Below are 21,704 nucleotides of genomic sequence, written 5' to 3'. Positions count from 1 at the left end.
TGTTAATTTGGTCATTCGACTGGGCTGTATCTATCTGTGTCTTTTTATGGTTAGTGATGTTCTGTTGTCTTCACAGCATGTAAATATCTTGATAGGGGGTTATTCTGGAAGTTGATTTCCTTCAGTAGTCTACAACTTTGTATTTGTGGGACAGGTGCAGCATAGGATGTGGGGCATGGGGAGGAGTACAACAGTGCAGCACAAGTATATGCACGGCTCAGGAGTGCTACGCTGGTGCCTATGAGCTTGGGGGATGGGTTACAGGGTTGTGGAGGTGTGGTATGGGGGCCATGGGGGCAAGGTGCAGCTCTTGGAGTTCAGGAGCAGGGTGTGGCATTGGGAATATAGAGGTAGGGTGTGATGGGAGGTGCTGAGTGGATGTACTGGGGCTGGTATGTGGGCAGGATGTGGGTGGGCATGTTGGTCATGGGTGTCAGGATGTGGGGTACAGAGCACAGAAGTCACAGCACAGGGAAGGCAGGATGCGGGTGTATACTTGTATGGGGGGAGGGTTCCAGGGTCCCAGAATGGGGATGTGCGAATGTGTAGGGGTGGGGCACAGGTCACAGAGGTTGCAGGACACTTGACAGAAGTAGGTGATGTTGGGTGGGCAGGGCCCTGGAGTGGGTGTGCAGGTGTCGGGGGTGGGTGGGTAGGGGTGCATGCATGTGCAGGGTAGGGGCTATGTGGCACAGATGTGCACAAGAACACCTGCCAAGTGTGGGAGAAGGGCAGTTGTGCTGGGTGGTGGGGCAAGGGTGTGCACGTGTACGGGCCAGGTAGGTTGGGTTGCAGGGTCAAGAGGTCAGTGCGCAGATATGTGGGTGCCCATGCACGAGTCTGGCCCTGGTATGTGCATGGGCAAATCTTAGGAGCAGCCGGACAGGATCACGCCTACATGGGTTGGGGGCAGGTATGGCCTGGATACGCAGGTGTGGTGGGAGTGGGCCCGTGCATGAGTCTGGGGACCTGGATGCTGATGTGCACATGCACAGAGCTAGGGTACGTGGGGTGAGGTTGTGGGACTGTGGGCTAGGTGAGGGTATGTCCCAGGTATGAAGGTGAGTGCCTACAACCTGGATGAGTAGGTGACTGCCTGCAGGGGGATGTGGGGGGGCTGGGTGTTGAGGGCTGGATATGGGTTCACGGTTCTATGGAGGGGCAGAGCAGTGGTCAGGCTGGGACAGGCTCATGTGCATGCACAGAGAGGGGAGTTGGGGCAGGGGTGCTTGGAGTGATGGGGGCTGGGGCGGAAGGAGGTGATGAGGTTCAGGTGTGCAGGGTGTGGGGGGAGTTATGGGTCACGGGGAGGGGGTGTGAGGGTAGCGGGTTGGCTTAGTCCCTGTTCCCTGTCTGTACACTCCTGTGGACTCCGGGTGTCTATTTGGAAAGGGACGCATTAGGCTATTTGCACTAGCTGGATGGTCTCTAGTTCTCTATATCTCAGTTCTTCAGCTTATTCAACCAGTTCCTCTCTATGTGGTGTAGAAGACCCTCCCAGGTCACTTACATCCTGGGATCACTCTCCCATTGTTTTTCTGTCACTTCTCTAGCTGTTCCTTGGAGCAAGAGTAAACTTGACCTATCCTATTCCACCATCTTCCTGGAAATCTCCTGCTAAGCGCTCTGAAACAAAGTTCAACATGAAATTAAACATTGAGGTTATAGTCTGTGAATAAAAAACATATATTTCACCTCTAGCTTCTTTGGGTTCTCATTTTTTCTTGTTCAATAATTTTAATTCTCTAAATTTTAAATTCATAACTCTTATAGAGAAAAGAAAATTTTGTGATTTGATTTTTTGATTTTGTAGCTGTTAATTACCATATTTTAGATGTTAGCCAATTCTTAAAAATGTAGTGAATAATGAAAATGAAACACATATTTCAATGATATGGATTTTTCTAGAATTGATTGTTTATTGTTGGTTTGTTTTAATCTTTTCTAAGTCTGGCATTTAGCAAAGATATCTAACTTTTTATATTTTTTTCCTCTCTTAGAAGTTTAATGCCTTTGGATTTGCTTTTGAGTCACAGTGTTGTAATTTTGATTTGTAGACTTACTTTCTTTTATTTCATGTAAATCATAAACAATTCTGTATATAAAAGTGGGTGAACAAATATGAATTAAAATATTTTAATAGGAAAAATCTTTTTCATGAAATATTGTCACTAGTACAGTTAAATACATTGCAAATTGAATAAACACTTTTCTAGAAATAGAGGTTGTCATCTTTAAAAAATAGTAGGAAAAGTAGGTGCTTTTTAGGGTATTCAGTATTCAACTTTGTACCTGATACTTAGCTTGTCCCAAATGATAAAACAGTGACTAACTTGTAGTCTAGCCCTAAAGGCATTTACAGCCTTACTTCTTTTAGTTCTGACCTATTTTCCTTTTAACCCAGGTCTGTGCTAATTTTTTGTGATGCTGGTAAGTTGGTTCAGATTGCATAGGTTTCTCACAATAGTTGAATTGCTATGCCTTGGTTTTAAAATTTGACTTTCTTTTTGTTCTGCATTGCTGCTTGTATACTGTACTGCTGTAGGATTTATCAAAAAAGTACATTAAAAATCTGTTTTGTAAAAAAACAAAAAGTGGGTGAAGCAGAGATGAACTTGACTAAATGTCATCTGAAGTTTCTGGTAATAATAGGATCATTGTTGGTACTGTAACAGAAACTTGGGCAGGCCTCCTCACCTGTGCTCAGGCTGGCTGGTGATGGGGCAGGGACCCACTCTGGCCTCCAGTTTAATGAAATTCCCTGCAGGATAAATGGGGGTAGGCATGCTTTAGTGTGCATTTTTATTTTCAAAATATGTTTATTCTTCTACCTTGATCTAGAATGATTATCCTAGAAAATATTAATTGCCTATTTTAGAAGGTAAAACTTCTGAAATGCAAGCAACTTTCATAACTACAGATCTTTAGTCAAGGCAGTATTTCTTATGCAAGCAAAGGAGTTGGAAAAGTTGAGGTGAGTATAGAAACAGAATTCATGAGTATTCTTACTGTCTTCTGATGTGGAGATCAAAGGGAATTAAACCATTTGATTAAATCCAGAGACTTCTGTAGATAAATCCATATCTCTACCCACTTGTCTCCCCTGAACTCCAGAGTTGTGGATCCCACTGCTGACTGACATCACTAATAGGCATCTCAGATGTGCATGTCCCACAGGTGAGCTCCTCATCTTCCCCCAAATCCAGGGTACCTACAGTCTGCCCCACGTTAGTTTTAACAGCAGACCCGTCCTTCCGCTTGGCACGCCCCAAATCTTGAAAGTCATTTTTGACTCCCTACCCAACATCCGCTCCGTCAGCAGGTGGTTTTGTTTATAACTTCAGAGTATATCAAGAATCCTGCTCCCCCTGGCACCTCACTCCTACCACTGAGGCTTGAGATCTCTTGAAGGTAAACCTCACTAGAGCAGGGATTTTGTCTGTTTTGTTCACTGCTGAATCTTCTGTACCAGGACTGGTGCCTGGCAACCCAGTAGGGGTACTATAAATGTGTGTGTGTGTGTGTGTGTGTGTGTATGTATATATATATATATTTTTTTTTTGCATGGGCAGGCACCTGAAATCGAACCCGGGTCTCCAGCACAGCAGGCGAGAACTCTACCTGCTGAGCCACTGTGGCCTGCCCTATAAATATTTTTTGAATGAATAAATTCAGAACCTGATTTTGAGTATCTAAAATAACATTAATTAAGGTATAATTACTTTTGAGTGATTGAAAGTGTAATTTTGTCTTTTCTAAATGGAGCTGGGATTTTTAAAGAATTTTGCAACTGTTTAATTCTGTCATCTTGGCCTGATAATAACAATATGAATCATATATGAACAGCTTCTTATGTGTTAGGTACTGATGACAGTGCTATAGACATTAATCCTCAGGATAAACCTGAGAGGTGAGAGGAACCCTCATTTTACAGATAAGGAAACTAAGGTGCTGAGAAGTGAAGTAACTTGATTAAGGTCATAAAATGAGAAAGCAGCAGAAATGGGATTCAGGCCCAATATATTGTGATTTCTGAAGCCCATATACACTACCTGGCACTAATCTGCCTCCATGTATTTCTGTGTCTCCTCCTAATGAGAGTTTTTTCTGTGGTAGCTTAGACGGTTATGGAAACAGAGTAACCCTGAAATTTCTGAAGCTTTACACATAAACATTTGTTTAGCATTCATGAAAAGTCCTTTTGTGACTGAGTGACTCTCCAAAGTAATTGTTCAGTGATTTAGTAGTCCATCCTGTGGTTTGCCTTCCCAAAAGCATCGTCCAGGGCCAGCAGAGCACAACTGAGAAAGTGAGTTTAGGTCTGGAAGTAACACATGCCCCTTCTGCTTAGAATCCACTGGCTAGAATTTAGTCACATGGCCCCACGTGACCCCAATGGACCAGGCAACATGGGGCAGCACCTGACTGCTCCGTAAGTGGTAAATGCCACACACAGTCACACTCATACACACACATGAACAGGCACTGACACGCATATGCTTACACACATCACTTACACACTCTAGGGAAGGTTCCCATCTATTTCAAGAATATTCATCTAACTAATTGCATGTGCACAGTTACCCATTTTCTTCTTAAAAATGTTTTCAGTTACCTGTTTTAAAGAAAAGTTTGCCTGTGATTCCTATATTTGTGTTGTTTAGTTGATAATGAGGACATTCAGACAAGCTTTTTTTTTCTGTCTGGAATAATTAGTAATTTAACTGAGTGATTTTAGAAATAATAACAATACCATACCTTTGTATAGGACTTAAGAGTTTATAAAGCATTTTCATTTTTCTGGTATCATCTCTGCCTTACATTTCAGAAGCCTAAAGATCTTTGAGGCTGAAGTAGATACTCTGGTGGCTGGCAATTCCTTTAATAAATACTTTGGAAGCAGCTGCTGAGATTTGTGATTCCCACAAATGGTGTGGGGGATGGAGTCAAAGGGGCCAGGACTGATGGCTGAGAGACTCTGGTAGACTGTCCTAATGGAGAGACTCAGTAGAACCAGGTGTCGGGAGAGATACTGCACAGAAAATGGATTTAAGAAATAAAAAGTGATTATAAAACCTGAAAATATAGTGGAATATACTAATGCCATCAATGACATCTTCAATCCATAAAAAAAAATACCTAAAATGATATTAGCCATGTTTCAAATCTATATGGACATGCTGCATTTTGAAAATAAATTTATAGAAGAAACTTATGGGCTTCTATCTGTTTGGATTATTTTCAGGGGGCAAATAACAAAAAAATGTGAATAAGAGTGAATTAAACCGTAAGAACCCCTGACTTTGTTTGGAGGTGGGCTTCCAAAGCTAGTCTGCAGCTTAAGACTCAGGATCCTGGCTCATTCTCTCTTTCTTGTTCCTTCAAACTGAGTTCTTGGCTTCCTTTGTTATAAGCCACAGCTCGAGCATCACATCCTAGAGTGCATCTAGGTTGCATTTCCAATGCTGTATTTTCCCCCTTATTTTTATACCATTTTGTTATTCCTTTTTAGGTCTTTATGAGGAAGGTTCTTGAAGACTTGTATGGTTATCACCTTATTTTAGAATGTTAACGGTGTCTTTGGAGTTTGTGGTGAGGTTTGCAGGTCAACTTTGTTATTTCTGTCCCTTAATGGCATAAATTATATTTATGTGGCCTTACCTCTGCATTCTCTTTGTGCATCCTTTCGAAGAGCAGGGACGTTGTTTTACACAGTCTTAATTATTGGTCGTATCTGAACTCATGGTCTGAATACACCTTCCTTGTTAGGCCTTGTGAGGCCTGGTGCTGTTTATCACCTCTCTTCCTCCTCACTTTTCCTCTGTCTTCTACCCAGTTGGGTCTCTTGCATCTCAGCCCTGGCTTGCACCATGTGGTTTTCCTGGGTGGATTCATGTGGGTTTTGTGATCTTGCCAAATTAGAGAGCTTTCAGTATTCTTAATCATTTCTCTTATTTATTATTTTGTTATTTCCAGTGATATACTGAGAGGACTAGTAGGCATGCCAGACCTCCAGGAGTTAACTAGTAAAATCAGCATTTAGAGGATGAGACCCAGTAGCTACTAATTCAAGACAGTATGTCTGAAACAGGAAGAGCAGGATGGCATTAATATATTTAAAGAAGAAATAACTGAGTGAAAGAGCTGGTCTGGGGATCTAGGGGATTCCACTCCCCCTGCTGATGCAGTAGACTCATGTGCCAGTGGCAGTGACTCTTAGACAGACCGTCAGTCCATCTGTCCTTGCTCGAGTCATCCCTGTGACTGCACAACCTTTTCATTATAATAGAGCTGTGGTATGGGTCATTTAGTACAAAGGATATGTACTGACTACATAACTCAAGTGTGGTGCTAAGTCTCTTTGGCAGTCATGCCTCGTTGTAAATTAATGTTTTCTTCCAAGTTTATCAGTCTTTTAATAATAGTAATAACAGTAGCAGTATTTATTGAGTTTGCCTTGTGAGTTTGTCTGGATCAGAACCCTCCTGACGATCTGATTTCTGAGATGCTGGAGTCTCACTGGGCTTCACTTCGGCCCAGGCCCTGGCCTGTGGTGATTGCCTCCCACACTGCCACACCCCCAGACCACAGCGAGACCTCCTCCAGATAACGGTGTTTCAGAAACACCAGCATCATGGTTTGTGGAAAAGGTCATGGTTTCAGAAAGGTGTTTTCCCCATGGTGATCTATGAACTCCAGATTATATATAACAGAAAATCCTAATCTAACTTGTTAATTCTTGTCCTTGCTCTTTCTTTAGTATGAAGAGTTTATAAATGTTTCCTCTCTTTAGGGCAGTAGTCATTGATTCATCTTATTTTGCTATGATTATTATTGTTAGATATAATTTGCACATAAAGCACAATTGCTCTCTCTTCCCCTCCTCTGGGTACCTCTTCCCTGGGCCTCAGAAACACTGCCTACTATTTATAAGCTGTTCGTTTGTTATGGTTCCAAAGGGAGAAAGAGAAAAAACCCTTCTGAGATCTATAGGAGTAAGATAAGGATGGGTGGAACCTCTGCAAAAATTAATCTTACTGCAGCAACTTTCACACAAATTGTAAACTTCAAAGAAAGTTATATAGGTGCTAAGAACTGTCTTCCTTGAGTGCATTGAAATGGAATGGCTAGAATGTCATTTTTGAGTTTGAAGGTTTTACAACTGAAATTCTGTTCTTAAAATGGGTTTGAGAAAGGATTACCAGCTAGGGAATTGGATGTGCATTCATATTTGTAAATATTTTGGTTTTCCACGAAATGCATAATTTGTATTCTAGGCATTAATGACTTCCGACTCCATTGTCATCACCTAAGGAAGTTGTACTATGGGGCCTTTAACAGTCATGAGCTCAGGGCATGTCCCTGAAGAATAAATAGGAGTTAAACATTCCCGGTGGCCTCTCCTATGCTGTCCTTTCCCCTGGCCCTGAATGTGGCTTTCCCAGTCTTCTGATCTCCTGTGTTCCAATCAGGTGGTGCTAACAACCCCCAAATCCAGTCCTAGCTCTTGCTCCTGGAGTCCTTCCCATTCCAACTAGCCATGTCTGCATGACACTGCCATCAGTTATCTATTCTTTGAATTTTGACCTTTGAATTCATATTAAAGTCTTCGTATTTCCCCAAACTCCTCTCTTTTCCTCACCATTCCTCATCTCCCTGTCATGCTGTATCTTGACTGATTAAATAGTTACTTCATTGTTTTTCCTCTCTGCCATCTCTCTCTTGGTCTGCACCACTCCCACAGCCCACCATTGGCAGTCTGCCTGGCTGGACACCTGGCAGGTATTGAAGTTAGACCAGGCCATGGTCTACACAATGGCCATTGTTGTTTCTGTGTCGTGTCAAATGGAAGTTATTTAACTCTTGGGCATGCACCTCAAAGTCAGAAAATGGGTCATAGGTTCTTCAGTGTTCTTCACGTATCATACTGATTTACATCTAAGATTGAGATTTAATAGCTTCTTACCCCAGGTCCCTTGAGACACCAAGTTGCTGTTTTGAGCTTGTAACCAGTTGTGTCCCTGACACCCTGGATTGGAAAACAAACCATCTGCTTTCAGGCCTGTTGTGGCCAAGCTACTCATATGTGAAATATACTCTTAGCATTGATGTTATGATAGGTTTGAGAGACAAATTGCTTTGAAATAATTATAAATCCTTTAATTTGAAATTTTAGTAAGTCATCTTGGTATACAATAGACCAGGTTTGGAAAGGTGCCATCAAAAATGAAGTTGAATATTTTAAGTGCATTCTAGTACCTTTGTACTAACTTATTTCGGTTTTGCAATCAAAACTTTTAGTAGATTTAAGACTCAAGGAAGAAAAATAATAGTTGTAATTTTAAATAAGCATTCAATTATAAGTAAAAATCATTTTGTATCTGTTACCATAGTTAACAAGAGCTTTCCTATGGTTCTAGAGAAAATGACCTCTGTCCTTCAGAGTAGAACTTTTGTGAGGAGGAGGAGAGGATTTTTTTTTCCCCCACAAAAATAGAAAGAAATTCTGGAGGGGCTTTATTTACTTTGAGTTCTATAGAATCCCCCCTTAAATAATAACTGTATTTGATTATGAATGAAAGTTTCCTTTTAGGTACAATATGATGTTAACCAACTTGACCAGGCATCAAAATTACATTTAAACTTTAGAAGTCTGCTGCTGCATACAGTTCACATGGGGTACTGCTGTATCTGTGCAGGGTTTTACAACTTGATTTAAAATCTCAGATATGCTTGAGAAGTTTTTATCTTCTGATAACTAAAAAATTTCAATAGCTGGTAACAGCCTACCACTTTCAACACTGACATTTTGGGTGGTTTCCATTTGGATCTTGCCCAGGCCTTCTATGGCATTTAAAGTTACTACCAGAAGGCTGATGTCTATGCTGACTGCGCTCATGAATTCAGTCCCACTAATTAATCAGTGTCTGTGCCCAAAATAGGTGATGTCCTAATAGCTTCTTTCTGGGGAGTTTAGCACCAGCTGGTCCCTTGGGGGCACCCTACCTACTCTCTGTTTTGAAGCCTTGCCTTACAGTCAAAACTGCTACTGCAGCTTATTTTTCATGCATTCTAAAGCTAAATAAAATATCCTGATGTTATTATTTGACTGCTTCAGTGATTACTTGGAGTTATTTTAAAACGTCTTTGTAAAGCTGCATTTAAAACCAAGCAACCCTGAAGCACAGGCCTAGTCAATTTCATTACAGAACCAATTGTAATGAAAAATAGATGCAGCCAACTCTGCTCTTTTTGAGTTGTCTCAACTCCAAGTGTAGGCATCATGCATACCTAGGAAAGTTTCAGCCACAGTGTGTATGAATGTTTACTTATGAAAAATACACTCTTGGTGACTCATCCTTCTGTGTTCTAAGATGATAAATTGTTTAATCATTTTATCTCATGGTACAAAGTGATATCTCTTTCCTCACAACAAAGGTGGATGTGGGAGTGGTGCACTTCACTCCCTTGGTCCAACCCAAGATCGAGCAGCCATTCAAGCTGGTGGAAAAAGTTGTGCAGAATGCATTTCAGTTCCGAAGGAAATACTGCTATCGAGGGCTTGGGTAAGATGCCTTTCTTCTCTTCCTTTCAGCAGTCATCTTTATAAACTCCTCAAGCACTTTATGATTCTCAAAGCTATCTGTGAATACTTTTCTTGGTGATGAACAAAACTTGGCTGCCATTGAGGAAACACAAAACCTTGATTTAACCTCAGATGCCATATATAGCTTTTTTTTTTTTATAAGTATAACCCATAACTGACAATTGCACATTTATGATGACTCTTTTGGGGAGGTTGTGGTTTCTCTATCAGGACTCAGACTAAATGGGTTTTAAAAATGCTTCCTTCTCCCGAGTTGTTATACTTCTTCTTGAAGATCACCCTTGAGAACTAGGAAGCAAAGTTCATTTCTGGGCAGCTAAACAGATGTCACTGGCAGTGTGCAGGCACAATTTCATTTCATGGAGTGCTCTTTTCTTCCATCATGCTTTCTTCTCCTGGTGAGAAAGCCCACAGCAGCCTAACACATCTTCTGGCTTCTAGTTGGTATCTTCCATCAGAGCATGCTGCTATGTATGGGCACATGGCACAAGCCGGGCAACAAGGCAGAGTGTGGAGGTTAGAGTCCACCTATAGCAAGAGCCTTGAAGAGATCACAGTGATATTTTATATCCAGTGACAATCAAGAATGTTTAGTTAGGCTCATTGATAGTTTGTTTAAGAAGACAGGGAAGTGAAAAGAGTTCCATTTAAAGTTTAGCTCTTTATAGACTCAGCTTTGGAGACACATCTTTCTCATTTCCAAAACCCCTACACAGCTCCACGTTAACCTTCCCTAAAGAGATGTGAAGTCCCTTTAGCATGTGAGATTTTTTCAGTACCAACCAGGCAACTGTAATCCACAAACACACTTCGAAATTTCAGGTACCTGAAATCAACCTGCCAGATGTTGGCTCCAATTAGATTATGTTTCTACTTTCCCAGGTACTTATTCTTTCTCTAGCAGAGTTTAGGTGCAGAGTTAGTGACAAGGATTCCACTGGCTGTCTATGTGCAGATTAGAAAAAGGGACCCCTCTGGTGGGCTACAGCCCCAGCCAGGACACCCTACAGGGTGAGTAGATATGAGCTGAATTTCATTCGCTCTTAACCACAGAGCATGTAACACTGTTCCTGTATGCAATGGCCCTAACACACAAAGAAAATCACAGAAGGTACATCCCATACTTGGAAATCCTGGAATTGACTTGAGCCTAGAGCTGCCCTTAGTGTTCCCATGGCAATCCCTTTCATTTCCTGTTCACAGTCCCCTGTACAGATGTGAAACAAATTGTCTGACTCAGCTCTGACGGTGTCTTCAGTCAGCCACCCCCCATGTCTGTACCAAATGTGAGAAACCTTGGTCAGGCCATCATGGCCATGAAACCAGACTCATGGTTTGGTTCCAAAACCTTGATGCATGGAAAATGTGCCGTGCCTAGTGAGAACACTAGCCCATATGGAACACTCCATCTCAATAGCAGTGACATCCTCCAAGCCCTTTGGATGAACTTTACAGCACCTCTGGGACTCAAAAGAAGAAAACAGAATCCAAGAGTAGCTTTGCAATGTTTCTATCAGTTTCCCTGCTCATTTTTAAAAAAATGATCCAATTTAGTCAGATGAAATTCATACTACATACTTCAAAAGTTAATTTTAAGACTCTTCATACAAGCTGCTTCAAACTACTTAAAGAAAAAAATAACTTCGTATTTTCACATCAACTGTTTTCTAATCTTGCAAAGAAAAGTCAGTATTTTGGGGGAAAGAGTTACATAAGCTGATAAGTTCACATTGTAGAGAGTAAAACCTGGTGAATTGTCATGCAAGACATAATACAGACAACTTGCTCATCAAATTTTGAGGCAAATCAAATCTAAATAAGAAAACAGCTGAGCAGATGATACTTTAAACTTAACTTGAAGGTACCCATATCATTTTATCTTTGGAAAAATGTCCCCATTGTGGACACACACAGTCACCTACCTACAAGTCAGATTAGATCTGCCGCCATGGGCTGTTGTAAACGTGCCTAGCAATACAACTTGAGGTCCTTCCCTGTTAGCCTCTAACAGCCTCTGCCATCTTCTCAGGTGGAGGCATTGTTGCGAAGCAGCTCATTTTCAAATGAGGTTGGAAGGAAGCGTCTTGATTCACAAAATTTCTTAAATAAGATTTTGTCTTCTCTTCCCCTCAGAATGTTATTCCCTGAAACTCAGCGCTTAGAGAGCACTGGAAAACTGTTACAGTTGGCAGATGTGGACCCAACTCTTCGGCCCCATCAGCTTTCTCTGTCCCATTTTAAAAGCCTTTGTGATGTGTACAGAAGAATGTGTGATGAAGATCCACTCCTCTTCACTTATAACTTCAGAGAAGAACTCAGGCACAGTAAAGGCACAGATCCGGGAAAAGGGGATGATACGGAGAGCTACAGACTCTAGCAGCTACTTTAGGTGCCCACAACCTAAAGAATGTTGATTTTCACAATGCCAACCGACCATCTTAAATGTATATTCTTTTGTCTTCTACAGAATAAAAATACCATTTACCAGATATGGCATATTTTCCTTTTACTGAACAGTTTGGTAGAGAAAATAAATATAATCAAATAAGGTACAGTACAAGTTTTTTTTTAATATGTATACTGCATAGTTATGACATATTTAGTATAAACAGCATCTATTACAACCTTACAAAAATGAAATATCTATACATTGTGCCCCTAAACCACATTAAAATAACTTAAATATGCTTTAAATAAAGCAAAAACTAACAGCTGAAAGAAAATGCCCAGAGGATTGGAAAAAAAAGACCTTTTTAAAAGCTATGAATCACAACTTCCACACCTTAGTTTTTCCGCATTAACTTAAAATAATTAGAAGGCAATTTTATTTTAAGGATTCTAAACATTTTGATACCTGCTCAAAAGGGGTATACACTGAGTAATTTACAGATTCTGACCAGCTTAATCTAGTTTTCTGATCTACAATAAATTAAAATAACTTAAATCTTTACAACTACTTTGTGGAAAAGTGTATACTGCATAAAATCCAATAACAGAGTAGTGTGTCTGCAATTTCCACTTTTACCACCAGTTTAAAAGTAAGATGAGCAATTTAACTCACGTCGGCACTGCAATGGTACTATGACTTTCCGTGGCTCTCTGTTTCGTAAAAACACTCCTCGCTGACTACAGATGTTAAACTCTGGACACTGAATTCTCGCTCAATAACGCAACTGAAGTCGATGCTAGCATTTTCAGATTGACTGTCGAGGGACTGGTGACGCGCCTGCGTCTTCAGCAAAGTTCCTCTGTTCCTTTTGGTGCTATTTGCTTTCCGTTTGATGGGGCAGAAATGCCCGCGGACCAGTTTGGGGTGTTCCCCACCCCCCTGGCCCTGCCCCGGCTGCGGTTCCACGGGGTGAGCAGTGGGGTCCTCCGAGATCCTCAGCCTCTGGAACCGAATCTCGATGTCCTTGGTCGGGCTGGCCTGTCTCAGGGCGTGGTGGTAGTCATCCTCCTCATCACTCAGGATGTCGCTTTCCTTGATGAGACCATCCGAAAGGTCTGCCAAGCTTGTCTGCGCGTGCTTCCCTGGGGACGCGCTCTTCGCGTCCCGCCCGCTCCCGGCCACAAGGCCGCCGCTGCTTGGTGTGCTGCTGCTCAGGCTGCCCTCGTCCGAATCCAGCGAGTTGCCTTTGCCGGGCTCGCCGGCCCATTCACTGCTGGAGGAGCTCTTAAGTACCTTTAAGGATCTGGATGAAGCTGCAATCACAAAAGCACATTTCCCCTTAACATCCAGAAACGGAATTACACAGCGTACAATTTTGCCCTGTAGGCTGTAAGATTTAATGGCTGCTATTGGATAGAACTGTGTCCCCCCAGAAGACACGTTCAACTCCTAGCCCATGATCCCAGGCATGCGATCCTATTTGGAAATGGGGAAACATCTTGGACGACTGAAGATGTTATTAGTTAAGATGAGGTCATACTGGAGAAGAGTGAGCCCTAAATCCACTGTGACTGGGACCCTTATAAGGAAAGGAAATTTGGACACAGAGAAGACAGACGGTCATGAGACAACGGAGGCAAAGACCCAGTTACGCCACAGGCCAAGGAATGCCAAGGATTGCAGGCAAGCTGCTCACAAAATCCTACAGACCTCAGAGGAACATGGCGCTGTCGACACCTTGATTTCAGACTCCTGGTCCCCAGAACCGTAAGACAATAAATCTTTTGTTTATGCCATCTAGTTTTTGGTACTTTGTTAAAGGCAGCACTAGAAAACTAAGAAATGGTCTTAATTACTTCACATTTTCATCTGCCTTAGATAACCAACTATCTGAACCTGCAAGCACAGATTTTTTTTTGAAATTTCAAATTGGGGGCTTGGTGTTCTTAGATGGCTTGTTACTGAAACGAAATTATTTAGATAGGCCAGAAAAAACTGTTATAAGGAGCCAGGATTCCTGCTCTGCCAATGTTTAAATTGGGAATGTAGTAGTTAAATTGAGGTTCCTTTCACTAACAATTTACAATGTGATCATCAAGATTACGCCACATTTCCGTGTCCATCTTCCCATCGAGTCTCTCTTCCTTGCTGCTCAATTAAAAATAGAAATAATGCTTTTTCTCTCTCAAGAGAATTCTTTCTCCTGGAATTTCTAACCAATTTCCAGAAATTAAATATTATGAGTATTTATTGTGTGTGTATGCGTTTAATTCCTTTGTCATTAGGAAAAAGAGGGAGCTCTCAAGCATCAGTGTTTTTATAGGCAAAACCTGTATTTTTATTTTTGAAGGCCATGGTTATTTGGGCGATAAAGGACAATTAGAAAATATACAGTAAATGTAAAGAGATTATCATACCTCTTGTAAAACAAAAAAACAGGAACAAGGATATTGTTAATACAGAACGGTATCTGAAAATTCAGCTCTGAAAATTCAAGCTGACATTTTTGAAACAGACAGAAAGTCTAAGAGCAGCATGATATGGAGGGTTTTATACCTGCTGACTTCCTGACTGGTAAGAATAAGACTATTAGGTTTCTTGGGCTTAATTCATTAAAGTACTGCATGTCTCCCAGGTGCCTAGTGCTGTTTTAGGACTGGAGAAACTAGAGTGAACAAAAAGTCTCTATATTCATTTCCATTTTAGTGGAAGAAACAGATAAAGCAGTATAGACCATGTCAGCTGATGATAAGATGGGGAATATGGGGTTTAGTGGTGGTTATATTTCATAAAAGGTTCATCTGGGAAGGGAACAAGGGGCTTTTTTAAGGTCTCTTAAAAGTAAAACGTCTCCACTGACTTTTCACGTCACTCTGTATATTTGGGTTTCTGTTTTAGAGCTTGTAAGTTACCCCTGATAATTTATGAAGTGATTATTTGCAGCTTTATTAGAAGACCATCTATCCTTTAGAGAAGCTTATAATGTTTCATTGAATCAACATAAACCCAGCAAACTACTCACCTAATTTGGCTGAAACAGGAACACGATTCTTAAGAGGTACCAGGCGATCCTTACAGCCTTTCTCCAGGGGTAAGTCACACTTTATGTGACGCCTGAAGTTCTCCCTCAGAATGGAACGAATCACTTTTACAATGTTGGTCTTGCTCTCACAGTCACTGTAGGGTGCAGGAAGGGGACAGAAACAGCTTTAGGACCCAGACTGTCCACAGGGCTTTGCCCCCATACCCCTCGTCCTTGCAGAAGTCCTGGGCAGAGGCTCGTTCCAGGCCAGCCTGACCACCAGTCACCAACCTCTGTGTGCCCTGGTTTCCTCAGAGAAGGGGAGAGAAATGATCAGCCTTGAAGCTTCTTCAAGCACTAAGATTTGGATATATATTTTAATCACTGTACCCTTCACCTTCTACTAGAACCCTTGTTGTCTTTTGGGAAGTAGGGAGGGGAACTGTGACGACTCTGATGTCATTGAAGCTAAGGAAAGCATTACAAATAAACTGCCCTTTTTAAAGAGAACATTATTCAATCTTATTTCCATTGGTTCTAATTTTGGAAATCAGTCATACCTGCAACACAACTGAAAGATAGTCTCTGGCCGTCCTTCTATTTCTGACTTCGTATGGATCAGCTCCCAAATGGAATTATTTTCTGTCCCTGTGTAAAAGGAAATGAAAACAAGAATCTACAACTTTTACTAAAGACAACTGCTGTGGTGAAAAAGACATAAAGTTTAAAAGTCAGGAGCCATTGATTTCCCTATAGTCAAACATTCTTAATTCTGACTCTTCTCATTTTCTTCTATGGCTTATCTACTATATACGTGATTTTCACAACCAGTTACAAAAAGTTAAATGTTTTTAGCTGCACCTTATTAAAACCTCCTCCTGAAGTTTCCCATCCACCCTAACTTGCTTTTTCCCTGCTCGTGAATTCCATCTCTTTGGGAAAGAGGTTAAATGGGCACTGTGCGTCAGCCCACCTTTGGAATTCTGCCCACTCCTTGAAAAGGCCAGTCAGATATGCAGGGGCTTGAGGTGGAAGGGGCCAGCCCTAATTCAGTCATGTGCTAGGGGACTTAAAAGTAACTTAGACTCCAGGGGCATAACTCCATGCTTCTGTCTTTTGCTCATTTCTATCACCCAAGGCACTATTACTAGAACATGGTTATTCTAGAAGGATCTCTGAACACTTCCAAGGCCAAAGACTTTTTCTTCTTTTTTTTAATAGTATTTGCAATATTGCCTAACCTTAAGGAATGTTCTAGTATGTCTAAATTTGTGAAAATTTAATTTGGGGACCTTTGTTTCTTTAGCAGATTTTAGGATATAAAAGATAGTAGGCAGAAGGCTGTGCGACCGTGGCTCAGTGGCAGAATTCTTGCCTGCCATGCCAGAGACATGGGTTTGATTCCTGGTGCCTGCCCATGCTAAAAAAAAAAGATAGTAGGCAGAATGGAAAATGGTAAAAAAACAGTTGAGAGCGAAAATAAGGAAAGAATGAAGAGCAGTATTAGGAAAGGAAAGCAATCCAATGGTGTCTAGTGTCTTCAAAAGTCTAATGAAACATCTTGTCTTCATTTCTGTGTGTAGCAAATAAAAGACACCAAAATGATCCCCCGTGTCCTTTCTACTTTTTCATTTCACAATTCAAGTGGGTCTCTTGAAATGTTTTTTTCCTGGTATTGTACTACACAGAACAGTTACCTGCTGTATTCCCCAGCCTCACTTGAAGCGCAGATATGGGGATCAACCAGCGAAACTTAAATGGATCCAAGTCAGCAGAGTTATGTGCAGGCCGAGAATTCGAGGGCTGTAATAGGAAACCCATCAAGAAAAGTGTTAGAGAAAGCTCTCCCCAGGGAGGACACGTTTACAGTGAGTGGAAGCTTCTGTGTGTTTAGGGCACAAATGGAGCAGGCCTGTACCCAGGTCTCCAGGCGCTTACAGGCTGGGGGCAACGGGGCAGGGATGGGGTTTTGGGGGCAGAGAGATCTAGGTCTCCGATCAAGAGTGCCAATGAAGCCTTCAATGTCCCTATCATCCTGCAAGGTAAGCTGATGGCTTCTAATATCTACCACTAGGTTTCTAAATTATATTTCCTTTTTCTGAGTGAAGGTAAAAGGCACGTCTGGAACAGACATGGGCTGCTTTCTGGGATATGAGCTGATGTTCTGCTTAAGCCCCAATATGAGTCTTTTTCTACACCTTCTTTTAACATTGATGTCTCCTGTAGGGAGAATCAGAAAGTCATGAGTAATTAGTTCGTCTAAGGATAAGTAAAATAACTTAAGTGAGTCTTTGACACTTCAGGCTTTTCAGTTCAACACAAATAGGAAGACATAGGAAAAGGTAGCTTTAATTAAAACTAATTCTTGTCTTACCAATTTCTTTTTCAGTTTGCAGTTTTCTTTATAAACCAATATGACAGCTCTCTTAAAAACTACATAAAGGCAAAGAGAAAGGAAAGTCTTTTGTTATTCCATACAGACTCTTCCGAGGTTAAACTAGAGCTGAATGTTTTACTAGAACAATGCTTCTCAATCTTGGGAATCTCAAAACTCTCATCATGCCAACCCATGAATGAATACGTGGTACTTCCTTCTGGTCACGTTTGAATTCTGCAAAAGTACCTGCTTATTTAAAAATTACTGTCTGAAGTAGATCGTGGGATTTTTTGTTTTAATTCTTGCTTTACTTATTCAAAGCCAAGGACATGATGTTCGTTTCACTGACAATTCACTATCTATCCTTGCTCCCCCACCACCCGCCCCACCCGCTCCCAGTGAAGATTAAGACATTTTGAAATTCAGCAAACTATTAAGACAGCAGGTTTCAAAATAGCCTCAGGAGATCTGTTCCTATAACACTTGGCGAGAACCACCAAGCCTAGCAGCATAAGGGAGAACAAAGATAATGAGTATGCAGAGCGATGGCGTTTTTAAATAGTTGATGGCTGCCTGTGTGAAGTGACAAGCCAGGATAGCAATTCTTCTCCTGGAAATCAGGAGTTAGTTGGACTAGTGGGTTTTCTTAAGTTCTTTCTTCATTACCAGCCTCTTGTCACTATTTTTCTTCAACGTACAAATTGACATTTAAAAGCTGACATTTACTAACCAAATACGGTGAGCTCAAGGTCCTTTCTGCCTTTTCCTAGAGACAGAAATGGATTCAACCAGGAAACCGTGGAGTGCATCAGAAGCTCTCCCATCGACAGCTCTGTTACCTATATTGTAAAAACAGAAAATGCGAAGCAGGTGTGGAGACCTAGGCTGGATCACTCTGTGCTCGGTAACGGATCACTCATTTATGGTCACTGCTGAGGCGCAAGTACAGTGACTTTGACTTTTATGGTCCGTGTAAATACGGGGCCGTAAAAAATAGTGGAGACTCAGAAAACAGGAGCTACGCATAAACCTGTGTGAAGAATACATGTGACACACATGAGATGGAAGGTCACATTTTTAAGCCAATGTAATCCATTTAAATTGCGTGGTTTAGCTTCAGCATTTTTCTCCCAGGAAAGCCCTAACAGGGTGGCCTATTCTGGAGGGTCACACACGCCTCAGGGAAACACATGCACTCAGCCCCACTCACCTCCTTCTCAGTTCCACTCTGCTCTGCGACCAGCTGGTCAAACACAGTCCCATAATCCTCATATATCTTCTGCATCTCATTGATGTGGCTGGCTACTTTTTCCATTGCCTTTAGTGCTTCTGCAAAATTGGAAATCATATTAACGTTAGAGTTTGGGTCTGTTTCAAATCCTATCCAACATCAGTCATGAGAGGGTTCAAAATTGAAGCCAGCTCCTGGGAGCAGTCTCTGCTAATATAGGTTACCACAGCAAGAAGTTCCTTCTTGCATTCTCTTTGGAACGAGGCAGGGTCTAAAAAGTCTGACTAATAATAAGAGCTAACACTGACTGAGTGCTTCCTACTTGGCAGGTACTGGGAGAGCTATTTTATTTGGATCTTCTCATTTAGTCTCCACAATTCCCATTTTACAGAAGAGAAAATGGAAGTACAAAGAAGTAAAGTAATTTTCCAGAATTACAGAGAAAGAAAGAAGGGGTAGAACCAGAATTCAAACCCAAGCCTAGCCTCAGAACTCCTACTTTTAAATTTCACCTCTCCCTATGGACCAGTTGCTGGAATTATGATCTTCAGGAATTTAATTAAACATACAAATGTCTCTATTAATGCCTCATTGCCAGAACTGTTTGCATTTCTACCTTTTTTTTTATTTATAAAATTATTTACACAAGGGCATGTGAGGGACAAAAAACAAAATTTCAGGTCACCTCTAAATTCGGTAATTTTCATACTTTGGTCTCCTGATTCACTATTTTAAGCTAGAAGAAGGTTTAGAAGGAAATTTGTTTTTTTTTTAACAGAAACCTTTGAAAGATCATCTTAGTGCAAAATGATTTTTTTACACAGCATTTGAATTCTAATTATAATCTGTATCATTTGCTTGTTGAATTTGGCTTTCATACCAAAAAATTCTCAGTCTTGGTTGCTTATGAAACAAAATTATGCTTGTCATGGAAAGGGAGCCATTTAATCTACAGTGTTCTCAGGGTTTATTGTCCTATCATGTATTAACAAGGTTGTGTCTCTCTCTGGTTATTACACATGGTTTACCTGGACCTCCAGGAGTTTGGCTATGTGGGGAGCAAATCACTATTTCCTTTTATCCCAAATAGCATCTATTGAAGGGATGCCCTATTGATCATCAAACCAAAGGGCTTTATGTTTTTGACAAATTGTATTTTTTTAGGCCAGTGACTTCCGAAGTTACAGACGATGTATGAACTAACGCGCAGACTAACGCATTATCTGTTGTTGGGACCAAGCTGCGCTCTGCTCTGTCTCCACCAGGTGGCGCTTTACCCAGCACATCTGATCGGCAGCATCTGGGCAGCAGACAACCCAAAACTCCACACAGTGGTCAGAAATAGGCCTGGTCTCCGGTCCTAGCAGCCCTGGATACAGGCAAAGCGACCTGAGGTCATTTGTTTCAACTCACTGAGCTGAAAGTGCCTTCTTTTAAAAATGAGATGGATCATCCATCCAGAGGGATTTGGGAGCGGGGAGGCGGAGCTATGCAGATGAGGTGATTTTTACCGAAGCGTCTTGTCAATTCTAAAGGGAAGGCCACATATCTAGCTATTTTCACATATGAAGTTCATATCTGCAATCGACGAGTACAACTTCACAACATGCCTCCAAATATGAAAGTAAGCACGGGGAGAGGGGAACTTGGTGGCCCTGGGGGCGGTAGACAGGCCACTCCTCCAGCTCCTGCTGTTGGTACCAGGGACCGAGGTCGGGACTTACCTGTCAGGTGATAGTGCTCTTCGCTTTCGTGATCTGTTAGGGACACGAGCTCCTTCAGCAGCAGAGGATACTTGAGCACTCTCTGCACAGGCTTGATGAGGTAAGACTCCAGCGTGGAGGAATGCTGCTTGGTGGGGTTCCGGGCATCAAGGAAAGCCTTGAAGGCTTTATCAGTTTTAGCTACAAGTAAATGAACAACAAACCCTCAGAGGGGCACAGCAGGAGGAAACCAAGTGCATCATGAGTCAAATACCTACATCTATCCCATGGGGCATACAGGATCACAGCTCTGTGACAAATCTCATGAGCAAAGGAACCTTATGAATGCTAGGAAATACAGTGTATCCTCCAAAGAGGAATGTTGAGTTCTGAGTCCTGGAGTCCAAATTTGGGGATGTATGATGATTTAATGCATACCTAGGAGAGACTGTGTTATAGGTGGCCTAAAGCGTGAGTTTCAGGCAATGCATAAAGCTACAAAACAATGTTTTCCTGGCCCTAGGTGGTACCAGGCAAAAGATTCAGTCTGCAGAATAAACCAGCATTTTCTCCACTGGCTAGTGCAACATGTTGCTTATTCTCTACAAGTAATGGCTCTTTGTACAGCAATGTATTTTTCCCTGTAAAATACATTTATAAGGACTGCAGCCTTCACCTCCACAGCTCTCCACAGCCTGAACCTCCTGGAATGCACAGAGCCGAGGCTCCCATCCCACAGGCATGGTGTGTGGACCCCCTTTGGCAATGACTGGTGCCTCTGTTCAGCGTCCAAGGGCTGTCAAGAGTGTGCATGGGAACCCAGGTGCATTTAGTTTTGAGAATGCCACTGCACACACATCTGCTGCGCTGGGTTTCATCAGCTGGCACTGATTCCCAGCTGTTGGTAATGTAACAGAGCTGAATAAAGATATCCCTTTGCTCGAGTTTCTTTTATAAGGGCAAAATCTACAACCTTCAAGCACATGCAGTTTGAATTTTGATTACCATTTGAATGTGATTACAAGACCAAGTGTTGGTAAGATAATTCATCTTTATGACAAAGGAGGAGTTGAGAAACAAGTGGTATACTTTTATTTTACATACTTCAAGAAGAAAGGGTTCCTCGGTAAGGAAATGCCAATGGAGTCAGACCCTTATTTAAAGGGACTGAAGGATTTGGAGTGGATATTGAGAAGCTAAAGGTCTTGTTAATTTGAAGCACTCCACCACTCAGGGTTCCATTTTTAAAACCTGACCCCTTTCTTCTGGGACATCATGAAGATCTGGATTTAAAACAAATGGCAAAGCTGCATCAGGGGAAATGATTAAGTACTATCAATGTTAGAAGAAACTTGTAAACTGTGGTGAAACTTTG

At 41.6% G+C, this 21,704-nt stretch overlaps 2 protein-coding genes across 10 annotated transcripts in view; one reads left to right on the top strand and one right to left on the bottom strand.

Annotated features, from left to right (window-relative positions):
• TFB1M (transcription factor B1, mitochondrial) overlaps positions 1-12,096 on the top strand; it is a 104,752-nt gene extending 92,656 nt beyond the window's left edge. For all 3 annotated transcript variants that reach the window (XM_077149341.1, XM_077149339.1, XM_077149342.1), the window contains exons 6-7: positions 9,439-9,566; positions 11,741-12,096. In XM_077149341.1, the coding sequence (XP_077005456.1) occupies positions 9,439-9,566; positions 11,741-11,984 (372 nt within the window). In that variant the 3' untranslated portion in view covers positions 11,985-12,096. The remainder of the gene's footprint in view (positions 1-9,438; positions 9,567-11,740) is intronic.
• The window catches only part of TIAM2 (TIAM Rac1 associated GEF 2), a 136,679-nt gene continuing 116,477 nt past the window's right edge, over positions 1,503-21,704 (bottom strand). For 4 of the 7 annotated variants that reach the window (XM_077149327.1, XM_077149332.1, XM_077149333.1 and 1 more), the window contains 8 exons: positions 20,351-20,530; positions 18,606-18,724; positions 18,126-18,234; positions 17,393-17,451; positions 16,716-16,821; positions 15,579-15,666; positions 15,019-15,173; positions 12,158-13,309 (listed from right to left, as the gene is read on the bottom strand). In XM_077149327.1, coding sequence (XP_077005442.1) covers positions 12,687-13,309; positions 15,019-15,173; positions 15,579-15,666; positions 16,716-16,821; positions 17,393-17,451; positions 18,126-18,234; positions 18,606-18,724; positions 20,351-20,530 — 1,439 coding nt within the window. In that variant the 3' untranslated portion in view covers positions 12,158-12,686. Of the gene's footprint in view, positions 1,627-2,105; positions 2,762-4,717; positions 5,033-12,157; positions 13,310-15,018; positions 15,174-15,578; positions 15,667-16,715; positions 16,822-17,392; positions 17,452-18,125; positions 18,235-18,605; positions 18,725-20,350; positions 20,531-21,704 lie in introns of those variants that run through there. The other 3 variants (XR_013170834.1, XM_077149330.1, XM_077149328.1) reach the window with 3 other exon arrangements.

The sequence above is a fragment of the Tamandua tetradactyla genome, chromosome 2 (genome assembly GCF_023851605.1).
Source record: "Tamandua tetradactyla isolate mTamTet1 chromosome 2, mTamTet1.pri, whole genome shotgun sequence".
NCBI lineage: Eukaryota > Metazoa > Chordata > Mammalia > Pilosa > Myrmecophagidae > Tamandua > Tamandua tetradactyla.
Note: the sequence above shows the minus strand (reverse complement) of the source record. Positions and strands in the feature narration are given on the sequence as shown.